At 45.8% G+C, this 13,031-nt stretch overlaps 1 protein-coding gene across 1 annotated transcript in view; it reads left to right on the plus strand.

The window, feature by feature from the left end:
* LOC115459607 (polycystic kidney disease protein 1-like 2) overlaps positions 1-13,031 on the plus strand; it is a gene marked incomplete at its 5' end in the record, with an annotated part of 136,946 nt that overhangs the window by 41,777 nt on the left and 82,138 nt on the right. Inside the window, 5 exon segments of the mRNA XM_030189416.1 lie at positions 242-373; positions 3,631-3,874; positions 4,786-4,976; positions 9,342-9,572; positions 11,019-11,120. Coding sequence (XP_030045276.1) covers positions 242-373; positions 3,631-3,874; positions 4,786-4,976; positions 9,342-9,572; positions 11,019-11,120 — 900 coding nt within the window.

The raw sequence follows: 13,031 nt of genomic DNA on the forward strand, positions 1-13,031 counted from the left end.
AGGTGTCACCATTTCATAATGACTCTGACTCCCTCACTCCAGGGTCTGGGAATGCTGCCTTTTTAGCATCCACAACTTTGGTTATCCTGTGGAATTGAGCCAGGAATTTGAATCCAGGTCCCCCTCTTATGACAGTGCTGTTGGGTCACCAGAACAGCAGCCCCTTTGGTTCTAGTAAATAAATTGCTGAGAGACAGTAGAATCAAAAGTGACAGTATCTGTTTATTCTCTTTTGTTGTAGATGGTTAGCTTAGCTCTGAATCCCTTCTCCTCCAGTGATGGCTTGGAAGTCAGTGGAGCTGTCGGAGGGCTGAGTCTTACCAGTGCTGAAGGCATTGTTATACCTGTCAAGGACCTCAAAGAGCACATTGAGGTACGTCCAGCTGGCCCCCAGCCTTCCAGGTACTGACTGCACTGATTCAGCTAAACTGATGGTGACTCAGGCAGAAGTTAGGGAGGCCCAGGGAAGGAAGAGGTGAAGCCCCACTCTATGCCTGTTCTACATATGTTTAGCTGCTGTGATCGGCTGAGGTAAGCCCTTGCTGCTAACTGTTTGAACTTTGCAAGTTTGCTGGAGGTCTGGCCAGAGCCAGACCTGACAAGTAAAATAGAATTGAAAGGCCGTGTTTGGGGCATGGCAACCCCACAGCCATGGACTGTGTTTGAGACTACCAACAGGGGCAGCTTACTACTGTTCGCCGAAACCGCCGGGGTTTTCCCATTCTGTGCTTCAGTCTCTGTGAAGAAACAGGCCCAGGTATTCCTGTTCTTGTAAATAAATATTTATTTTTAGATTCTACCTTTTTTGTCCAGCTGTATTATTTCCTGCGGCCACTCCCAAGCCCCCACTTGGGGGTCTCACACTTCCCAATGCTATTCATTTAGTATCAATTCTATAATGGCATCTTGCAGCCAAGAAATCTTTATAGGATACTAGTGTAGGTTGGCATCGATGAGTTTAAGGTTAGGCACAGTGGCGTACCTAGCTTGCTTGCCACCCGGTACAGGTCACCTCTGCACCCCCCAAGGTGCGTCACACCCCCCCCCACCTCACCCCCCTGAGGCATGTCACACTCCCACACCCCTGAGGTGCATCACCCCCCTCCCCCCCCGAAGTGCATCACCCCCACCACCCTTCCTTCTAGCAAGGGGGTGCATGGAGCAGTCACACAGCTGTTGGCTCTGCCGGTCCCCTTCCTTGGAACCAGTGGTGTAGCTACGTGGGGCCAGGAGTGACCTGGGCCCCCGTAGATTTGGCCCTGGACCCCCCTGCCGATGACCCTCTCGACCCCCCTCCTGCCACCAACCCACCATCGACGTCGACTGGCTTTGCTGGTGGAGGACCCAGACCCCCGCCAGCCGAGGTCCTCTTCTTCTCACAAAAGGCTTCCTTCTGTTTCTGACATCCACACGGACGTCAGAAACAGAAGGAAGCCTTTTGCGAGAAGAAGAGGACCTCGGCTGGCGGGGGTTGGGGTCCCCCGCCAGCAAAGGTAGGCGACGGCAGGTTGGCGGCGGGAAGGGGGGTCGAGAGGGTCGTCAGCAGGGGTGGGCAAAGTTGGTGGTTGCGGCAATGGTAGGGGGGGGGGGTTAAAATGTGCCCTCTTACCTCGGGCTCTGGACCCCCCTCCCGTTGAAGTCTGGCTACGCCCCTGCTCGGAACAGGAAGTTACGTCAGAGGGGGCAGGGGACCGGCAGAGCTGACAGCCGTGTGACTGCTCCATTCACCCCCTTGCTGCCTGCACCTGGGGTGCACCGCCCCCTCCGCTTCTATGCTACTGGTTAGGCGCCAACAGTTACACCAAGTCAATGGCAGTTGTAACTGTTGGCACCTTGCACGTGCACCTAACTTGTGCACGCAATTTAAATGAATGAGTCAACACCAATAGTTGACTTTTTAACAAGTAATTATCTGCTCTAATTAGATTTAATTGGCATTTACGTGCAATTGGACAAAGGGGGCATGGAAATGGGAGGGGCATGGGCATAATGCGTGCTGTTATAGAATAATGGGGTGATCACCTAACGTAGGTGCGTACATTTGCACTGCGTTTCAGTTGGTGCAAATGGCTACACCTAAAATTAGGAGCGAGTCCCAGTCGTAAGTGCTATTCTATAAACGATGCCTAACATTAAGCGCAGCTTAAAGAATAGCACTTTTTTGCTGCTGATTTTTTAGGCGCCATGTATAGAATGTAGCCCTATGTGTGCATCTCTGAGACATGCCCATGCTCTGCCCATACTCTGGCCATGCTTATGCCCTCTCGCACTTCTGCATTAAGCATTTCTGGTGCATATGTTATAGAATAGTGCCTACCACTTACACATGCAATTGCCAATTAGTGGCACCAATTATGTGCCTAAGGGGTGTATTTTGAAAGCACTTAGACTTCCAAAGTTCCATAGAGGGGCATAATTGAAAGGGGCACCCAAGTTTTCCTGAGGATATCCTTGCAGGACGTCCCGACGAAGGGGCGGGGAAACCCGTATTATCGAAACAAGATGGGTGGCCATCTTTCCTTTCAATAATACGATTGGGGGACGCCCAAATCGCAAACTTTAGGTCGACCTTAGAGATGGTCGTCCTTAGAGATGGTCGTCCCCAATTTTCGCCGATAATGGAAACCGAGGACGCCCATCTCAGAAACGACCAAATCCAAGCCATTTAGTCGTAGGAGGAGCCAGCATTCGTAGTGCACTGGTCCCCCTGACATGCCAGGACACCAGCCGGGCACCCTAGGGGGCACTGCAGTGAACTTCACAAATTGCTCCCAGGTGCATAGCTCCCTTACCTTGGGTGCTGAGCCCCCCAACCCCCCCCCAAACCCACTACCCACAACTGTAGAACACTACCATATCCCTTAGGGATGAAAGGGGGCACCTACATGTGGGTACAGTGGGTAGGGAGGGAAGGGCCTGGGTCCGCCTGCACCCACTAAAACTGCTCCAGGGACCTGCATACTGCTGTCATGGAGCTGGGTATGACATTTGAGGCTGGCAAAAAATATTTTTAAAGTTTTTTTTTAGGGTGGGAGGGGGTTAGTGACCACTGGGGAAGTAAGGGGAGGTCATCCCTTATTCCCTCCGGTGGTCATCTGGTCAGTTCGGGCTTGGTCATAAGAAAAAATGGACCAAGTAAATTCGGCCAAGTGCTCATCAGGGACGCCCTTCTTTTTTCCATTATCGGCCGAGGACGCCCATCTGTTAAGCACGCCCCAGTCCCGCCTTCGCTATGCTTCCGACATGCCCCTGTGAACTTTGGTCATCCCCACGATGGAAAGCAGTTGAGGACACCCAAAATCGGCTTTCGATTATGCCGAATTGGGCGACCCTGGGAGAAGGACGCCCATCTCCCAATTTGTGTCAAAAGATGGGCGCCCTTCTCTTTCGAAAATAAGCCTGATAGTAACCTAAGTGCTTTGAAAATGAGCACCTAAGTGTTATTATTCTACAACTTAAGTACACTTCCCATCTTTAGGTATCAAGTTATAGAACTGGTCTTTACATCTCTATGTAGTACTGACATAATGGCTTTATATTTTGTGCGCTTCCTTGGCAATTACTGACAACATGATTAAGAAATTTCCTAATAAAATTAACATGAAATTCCCTGTGTTTTTGTACTTTTAGATAATTCTGCCGAGAGTTTCTGTACCTCAGGAAGACAGGAGTTTGCTCAATTTGGGAAACTCTTCTGCCTTGCAAATTAATGTCACTTCGTCCAACGCCTCCCTTGTGATCCATTTAGAGCTGGAACATGAAATCCCATTGACACTCTACTTGGGGTATGGCTATCACCCCAACGAGACGAGCTATGATATTCAAACTCATCTACCCAACAATCAGCTTACCAGAGGTAAGAGGATTCAGCGGGGTCTTTGTGTCCTGACATTGACTGGTAAACTGACATTAGAAGCATTCGTTTCTCAGTTTCCTAGATTGAAGATCCTTTTCTTACAACAGAAAATGTATCTCTTGGCAATGAGAGTGAACTGGAAAAACATTTCCTAGAATAAATAACAAATATCCTTACTGAATGACTGACTCCAGTAGTCTTTTGTTTGCAGACACAATAAATTAGGAAAGCTTGACCGAAAGCTTCTCATTTGGCTGAATAGAGAGGGGGCTGCAGAGAGATTGATTGATTGATTGATTGATGCATTCTTGTATCCCACTATCATCTAAAAACAAGTTTTGGTTCGAAGTGGCTTACAATTTATATTCTGGTCTACATTACAATGAGTGTTTACAATTGTCTTCTGGTGGAAGTTGCAATACTGATTTACATTTAGGAAGTGATTGACAATTAAGAAATGACTAGAAGTGGGGGTTTACAGATAGAAAGCGGAAAGTTCTTTGATGGTCGGATCCTTAGTTGTAGAATTTTTTGAAGAGGTGGGTTTTCAGTTCTTTTCTGAACTGGAGCTTGTGATCGTTGGTATTGAGTTCCACCATTTGGAACCTAGATAGCTAAATCCAGCCATGTGAATAGATTTGTATATTATGTTTCTGCAGTTGGGTAGGTGAAGAAGTAGGTAGCCTCTGGTTTCTGGGCTTACGTTTATTGGGGATAGTTCGATCATATCTAGCATATTTTCTGGAGTCATGCCAAATAGTATTTTCTAGATGATGGTGCTAGCTTTGCAGTGTTTCGAGCAGTGGGGTGACTCTTTCATATTTCGACTTTTTGAATCCAATAATGGGGAGGCTTCAGTTAGAAGGCACAGTGTCACTGCAGAGAGGTGTCCAAGCTCCACAGTGTTAACAAGATTCTTTCTGTTCAAGATGAATCACACACTTGGGTTGTCAGCCCAGAAGAACTGCTGTATGGAGATGGAACCTATTACTTAACACTGAGACATGAATCAGAAGACCTTCCAAACAAGGCCAATATAACTGTTGCCGTTACTTGCTTTACTTCCCAGTGTGCTTTCTGGGATGAAATCCACAGCAACTGGAGTAGTGCTGGATGTCACGTGAGTAGATATTCTTTTTACCACTAGATCTCATTTGGAATTTCAAAACGTAGACCTAGCTCGTGCTTGGAAAGAACTTTGAGGCTCTTTTACTAAATCACAGTAAGCATTTACACCCATATTCTTTATAGTGTGCCAAGATTCATGATCCAGCATTTCTGCCCCCTTTCTTTCCTCCCCCACCCCACAGTCCAGCAGCTCCCCTCTTCCTCTTCCTTTCCCCGGCATAGTTCAGCATCTCCTCATCCCCTTTCCTTTCCCCTCCACCCCACTCCTCTCTCCCCCTGCCCCTTATAGTCCAGTTCAGCATCTCCTCACTCTCTCTTTCCATTCCTTTCCTTGCTGTCTAACATCTCCCATCGCCTTTTCCTTCCTTCCCATTTGGTCCAATATCTAAATCTGTCCCTTCTCTCTCCCCCTGTATGTACAGTCCAGCATGTCCTCCTCTCCCTTACCCTTCACCCCTATGATCCAGTATCTTTTTGTCTCCTCTCTTCCCATCTAACAACCCTCCAGTGCAGTATCTCTTGCCCTCTCCCCCCCCTTCAATGGTAGTGCAGCATTTCTCTCTTTTCTTTCTTTTCCTCCCCATCTTTTGCTGCTGCCACTGTCATCAATCCTAAAAAGAAGCATGAGTCCTTTCAGGGCATGCATATGTTAAAGGTCTGATTCAGCCGTGCCCCTCGGCAAGAAGAAGTTGCATCAGAGGGGACAGAGATGTTTCAAACCTTCAACACACACATGCCTTCAAAGACCCTGCACTTCTTCTGAGTTCTGGTTCTTCCTTTCCATCTGCCCATCGCCAAGCATGAGTCTGGCCAGCTCACTGTGCCATGCTGCCCTCCTGGAGCTGCCACCCCTTACGAGTGCAGTTTCTATGGTACTCAGCTGTGGATCTCAAGAGACTGGCATCGCAATAAATGTAGCCTCATTCACTTTGTTAACAATATGTTTGTCCTTTCCTTTGATGATCTAGGTGGCAATAATGTATCTATTAGTTCTGCTAGTGACTAGATGATGTTGGCTTCATGGCCATACGTTTGCTATTGTTCCAGCACTTCTCTTTCCAGTTCTTTCCATCCTTTGAGGAAAAGCTTTTGAAAACAAGGCCCTTTGTTACAATATTGATTTATGTTTATTTATTGTGTTTGTTTGTTTCTCTCAGGCGCAATTTCTCCAGATGGGTTAGTTTTGCACATAGACATGTGGCATTCCAAAGAGATCTAAAGAAAGGATTACTTGTGAAGATCCTTTAATGTTTATGATTGTTTAAAAATTGATATACTACCTTTGCTATCGAAAGGTCAGGCCTCCCACTTAGTCACCTCTCCCCTCTCCAGTCGGTTCAAAACTCTGCTGCCCGTCTCGTCTTCCGCCAGGGTCGCTTTACTCATACTACCCCTCTCCTCAAGACCCTTCACTGGCTCCCTATCCATTTTCGCATCCTGTTCAAACTTCTTCTACTAACCTATAAATGTACTCACTCTGCTGCTCCCCAGTATCTCTCCACACTCGTCCTTCCCTACACCCCTTCCCGTGCACTCCGTTCCATGGATAAATCCTTCTTATCTGTTCCCTTCTCCACTACTGCCAACTCCAGACTTCGCGCCTTCTGTCTCGCTGCACCCTACGCCTGGAATAAACTTCCTGAGCCCCTACGTCTTGCCCCATCCTTGGCCACCTTTAAATCTAGACTGAAAGCCCACCTCTTTAACATTGCTTTTGACTCGTAACCACTTGTAACCACTCGCCTCCACCTACCCTCCTCTCTTCCTTCCTGTTCACATTAATTGATTTGATTTGCTTACTTTATTTATTTTTTGTCTATTAGATTGTAAGCTCTTTGAGCAGGGACTGTCTTTCTTCTATGTTTGTGCAGCGCTGCGTACTCCTTGTAGCGCTATAGAAATGCTAAATAGTAGTAGTAGTAGTCAGGGCAGTTTACATAAAATAATAAATTCCATTAACATAAAATAAAAGAACTACAATAAAAAATAGGAAAGAACACATTCATACCAGGCAAAGAAGAGAAGAAAAGAAAGAGAAAAAAAAACAACACAAAGATTATAACTCATTACCTCTCGCATTGACTACTGCAACTTACTCCTCACCGGCCTCCCACTTAGCCACCTATCCCCCCCTTCAATCTGTTCAGAACTCTGCTGCACGTCTCATATTCCGCCAGAACCGATATACTCATATCACCCCTCTCCTCAGGTCACTTCACTGGCTTCCGATCAGATACCGCATTCAATTCAAGCTTCTCCTTCTTACCTACAAATGCACTCAGTCTGCTGCCCCTCACTATCTTTCTACCCTCATCTCCCCTTACGTTCCCGCCAGTAACCTCCGTTCACAGGACAAATCCCTCCTCTCAGCACCCTTCTCCACCACCGCCAACTCAAGGCTCTGCTCATTCTGCCTCGCCTCACCCTATGCTTGGAACAACCTTCCCGAGCCCTTACGCCAAGCCCCCTCCCTGCCCATCTTCAAGTCTTTGCTTAAAGCCCACCTCTTCAATGCTGCTTTTGGCACTAACTCTTACCTTTCAGGAAATCCAGACTGCCCCAATTTGACTGCCCCCTATCGAACTGACTGTTCACTTGTCCTTTAGATTGTAAGCTCTTTGGGCAGGGACTGTCCTTTTATGTTAAATTGTACAGCGCTGCGTAACCCTAGTAGCGCTTTAGAAATGTTAAGTAGTAGTAGTATCTCAACGTTACTATACCAAGCGCAGGCTGTAAGGCTAATCAGAGGAAATATTGTTGCCAGTGGCAACAGGTCAGGTTTTCAGCATATCCCTAATGAATATGCATGAGAGAGATTTGCATAATTGGGACTAGTAGGCATCCAAATCTTTCTCATCCATATTTATTATGGATAGCCTAAAAGCCTGCCCCATTGGTGGCCCTCACGGCTTGGGGGTGAAGACCAAGGCTTTAATATAAGGCACATCATTGTATGAAAGGGGGATTTTCATAGTGTTTTCTGTGGACTCCCAATCCCAACTGGCTGATGCTGCGCCCACCCTGTCTACTCACTACCCTCTGTAGCCCTGACCCCCTATATTGACAAGAGGCTGAGCCCACAAACGTAGGGGTGGTGGGCTTGTAGCTAGTGTGATGGGGTAACTGGGTAGGTTTAGGTTTAATTTAGTATTAAATGGATATTGATATAATCTGTAGCTTTGCCCATTCATAGTGTGAGCGGGGCTTGGGCTGAGTTAGGATTCATAAGTACATAAGTACATAAGTAGTGCCATACTGGGAAAGACCAAAGGTCCATCTAGCCCAGCATCCTGTCACCGACAGTGGCCAATCCAGGTCAAGGGCACCTGGCACGCTCCCCAAACGTAAAAACATTCCAGACAAGTTATACCTAAAAATGCGGAATTTTTCCAAGTCCATTTAATAGCGGTCTATGGACTTGTCCTTTAGGAATCTATCTAACCCCTTTTTAAACTCCGTCAAGCTAACCACCCGTACCACGTTCTCCGGCAACGAATTCCAGAGTCTAATTACACGTTGGGTGAAGAAAAATTTTCTCCGATTCGTTTTAAATTTACCACACTGTAGCTTCAACTCATGCCCTCTAGTCCTAGTATTTTTGGATAGCGTGAACAGTCGCTTCACATCCACCCGATCCATTCCACTCATTATTTTATACACTTCTATCATATCTCCCCTCAGCCGTCTCTTCTCCAAGCTGAAAAGCCCTAGCCTTCTCAGCCTCTCTTCGTAGGAAAGTCGTCCCATCCCCACTATCATTTTCGTCGCCCTTCGCTGTACCTTTTCCAATTCTACTATATCTTTTTGAGATACGGAGACCAGTACTGAACACAATACTCCAGGTGCGGTCGCACCATGGAGCGATACAACGGCATTATAACATCCGCACACCTGGACTCCATACCCTTCCTAATAACACCCAACATTCTATTCGCTTTCCTAGCCGCAGCAGCACACTGAGCAGAAGGTTTCAGCGTATCATCGACGACGACACCCAGATCCCTTTCTTGATCCGTAACTCCTAACGCGGAACCTTGCAAGACGTAGCTATAATTCGGGTTCCTCTTACCCACATGCATCACTTTGCACTTGTCAACATTGAACATCATCTGCCACTTGCACGCCCATTCTCCCATTCATAAGTATTTTTTATGTATTTATCTGTTTTATTGATTGCGTATATTCTTTTACTTGCTGCAATCTGTTTTATTATATTCTATCTGACAAATTTATTATCTATTTCATTGATTGAGAACCACTTCGGGGTGTTCTGCAGTCCAATAAAGTGAAGAATAGCATAACTTAATGTCCCAAGTCATTCTTACCTTGGTACTGAGGTTCTTCTTTTTGGCTTTAGGTTGGGCCAAAAACAACTCCCGGGAGCACTCAGTGCCTCTGTACTCATCTCACCTTCTTTGGCAGCTCCTTTTTTGTGATGCCTAATGCCATTGACGTTAGTAAGACAGCAGAATTATTTGCCACGTTCGTGGACAACCCTGTGGTGGTTACGACTGTTGGTTGCATTTTCGTCCTTTACGTGCTGGTTGCTATTTGGGCTAGAAGAAAAGACCTTCAAGATAACGCCAAAGTAAGTGTTCTCCTTAATTTGAGCTCAATGATATCTCAGTATTACAGGAATGGGAAATGGGACTTCATATATTGCCTTTCTGTGGTTTTTGCAACTACATTCAAATCAGTTTACATAGTATATACAGGGATGTATTTGTACCTGGGGCAATGGAGGGTTAAGTGACTTGCCCAGAGTCACAAGGAGCTGCAGTGGGAATCAAACCCAGTTCCCCAGGATCAAGGTCCACTGCACTAACCACTAGGCTACTCCTCCACTAGCAACATTCCATGTAGAAGCCTGCCCTTGCAGATCAGCAATGCGGCCGCGCAGGCTTCTGTTTCTGTGAGTCTGACGTCCTGCACGTATGTGCAGGACATCAGACTCACAGAAACAGAAGCCTGCGCGGCTGCAAGGGCAGGCTTCTACATGGAATGTTGCTAGTGGAATAGCAACATTAACATTCCATGTAGAATCTCATAGTAGCAACAGAATCTCAATAGTAGCAACATTCCATGTAGAATCTCAAATAGGGAAATGGGACTTGATATACCACCTTTCTGAGGTTTTTTGCAACTACATTCAAAGCGGTTTACATATATTCAGGTACTTATTTTGTACCTGGGGCAATGGAGGGTTAAGTGACTTGCCCAGAGTCACAAGGAGCTGCAGTGGGAATCGAACTCAGTTCCCCAGGATCAAAGTCCACTGCACTAGCCACTAGGCTACTCCTCCCTTCCAAGGTATTATGCATAACCTTGATCCCAGCCTTCCACTTGGAAACATACACCATGTCTCTGTTCTGTTGAACTTCTACTTCTACTGATGCAGTTGTAGAGCTATCCATGCCAGCTTCGTGCCCAGATTTCTGCTTTTCTACCAGCTGCTTTGCTTTTCTTTTTGCATGGCTCCTGTTTGCCTTTGTTTGAGAATCTACTGTGATGCAATTGGTCTACTTGTTGACTCCCTATATTGATTTTTAGTTTCAAGTTTCAAACTTATTTGAAATACCGCTGATCAAATTAAATTATCTAAGTGGTATACATAATCAAAATTAAAATACAAAAAGAAAATAAAAGAACAAAATCAAATAAATAAATAAAATTGCCTACAATCAATGACATATAAAACGTTAAACATCATACAAATAAAATAAACGTAAGTACAATAAAATAAACATAAATACATCAAATCTTAAAGACAATACACAGGTACATAGAAGAGTGTCTTCTTCTGTTGTCATAGTAAGGTTTATGTCACATATTCTGTATGTGCAGTATTTTGACATCAATAGTTGACATATAATGCATTCTTTAACTGATAGAGTCTTAGAGGACATGTACATACCCAAAGGCCAGTGAGAAATCCATGACAAACTCACATATGCAGTCTACACATCATTACTGCTTAAGTAGACTTATGGTGCAGTCACTAGATGAGCCTAACATGTGCTCTAAATCCATGCAGGTGCAGATAACGGTGTTGGAAGATAACGATCCATTTGCTCAGTATCGTTACCTAGTGACAATTTTTACTGGACATCGCAGAGGAGCAGCCACAACCTCCAAGGTACAGCCAGCATTGAATGCTCTGTAGATTATATGAAATGCTTCACTGAGGACATCCATAATAGAAAAGCCATTCAATGTTTTGTAGGGTACATCCAAGATTCTGGGAAAAGAGGTGGTGACAAGGGTTCATATTCTGTTTCTTGCACTGTTGCAGTTGTGACATTAAACTGTTAAGACGGGGCTTCTCCTCCCACTCTCCAGCAGGCCTCACTGGCCTGTGGCTCCTGAGCAGGACTCCGGCCGGTCTCTTCCCAACACCCTGAACACACCAACCTTCAGGATTCTAGGTCCCTTGTTCACTCAGGGTGACCTTGTTTCTTCTGCCCTCCAACTGCTGCCGGTCCTTCTGGGGTGCACCCTCTGTTCCTGGGTCACTCCTCAGGCCTTCCTGTGCTGTCCCCTCCACTCCTCAGGAACTATAACCTGGTTTCTTTATCTTGTATTAATATGCAAATTAGATGTAAATTAGACAGTTCTCAACAACAGCATATTCATCAGGCAGCTGTTTATTCCAGCCCCCCTGGGCCCACTTCTTCCAGCATAAACACCTTCTTAACACTTGTTCTTAATAAATAGCTCTATCTAGACACAGTCCACCAAAAGTCCACAGAGTTCAGCCAGTACCTTCAAGGGGATCTTCTTCCTCCGGGTTCCAGGTCTCCAGCTCCTCTCTCCTCTCTTTCCTTTCAAAACAGGTAGGTATAAGGTGGTTGATTAGCTTATCCACCACTTTAGGCTCTTCCCCCTAATTCCAGGCAGGACCCAGCCCATAACCACATACACCTGTTTCCAGCCCAGGACTCTCCTTGGTCCTCGCAACCTCCACCTGGACATTCCCCTACTGGCTCCCTCTAGTGACTCATCCTGGGCATTTCCCCCCATTTCTATGGGAACAGCGCCACTGAGTGGCCTACCCAGGATAGGACAGCCCCTTATTCTTCACAGAACATATCACTACATTTCTTATTGTCTCAGATCTCAATTAGCTTGTAAGCTCTTTTAGCCAGGGGCTTATTTTATCATGTATAAATTTGGTGGCAGGATACCCTCATTTAGTACACTACTTGCCTTTTAGACATGCATAAACTGGCATTTATTATTATTATTATTTGTTACATTTGTACCCCGCTAACAAACACAAAAAAAGGGGGGGAAACCCACTCTCGTTTGTGAATACAATAATATTATATGTTGCGGGTCTACTCTTACAGAGTGTGAGATGTCAAACAATGAACGGAAGGATGGAAGAGACCTCAGATAGGTGAAATTACAGCACAGTTGCTGATACCCCTTATACTAGAGGATCACCGTAGATCAGTCATTGGTCTCAGCCCAACCTCCTCCCTTAATGTGGAAAATATATTTTTTAAGACATATGCTAAATTCACTGTGTGCCAAAAAACTCAAATGACATAAAGTGCTTAAAAACCCCTTAGCTCAATGCAGCATCGGAAATGACCTGTCTGTAGTGCACTGCACCCACTACTAGACTACTCCAGGGACCTGCATTGCTATTCTGAGGGTGGCACAGAGGTTGGCAAGTAATGTTTTTCATCACATTTTTGGGGGGTGGGAGGGGGTTTAGTGACCACTGGGGGAGTAAGAGGAGGTCATCCCTGACTCCCTCCAGTGGTCATCTGGTCATTTGGGGCGCTTTTTTGTGCCTTATTCATAATAAAAACAGGTCTAGCTCAAAACGTCAAAGTTTTAGTGCTGGACGTTTTTGCTTTGTTCCATTATGGCTGAAAGACATCCAAGTCTTAGGGACGCCCAAGTCCCACCTTGAACATGCCCATGGCACGCCCCCTTGAGATTTGGACGTCCTTCTGACGGACTTCAGAGAAAGACGTCCAAAAAGAGGTTTCGTTAATTCTGATATGGATGTTTCTGTGAGATAAACTTCCAAATG

The sequence above is a fragment of the Microcaecilia unicolor genome, unplaced genomic scaffold, assembly GCF_901765095.1.
Source record: "Microcaecilia unicolor unplaced genomic scaffold, aMicUni1.1, whole genome shotgun sequence".
Taxonomy (NCBI): Eukaryota; Metazoa; Chordata; class Amphibia; order Gymnophiona; family Siphonopidae; genus Microcaecilia; species Microcaecilia unicolor.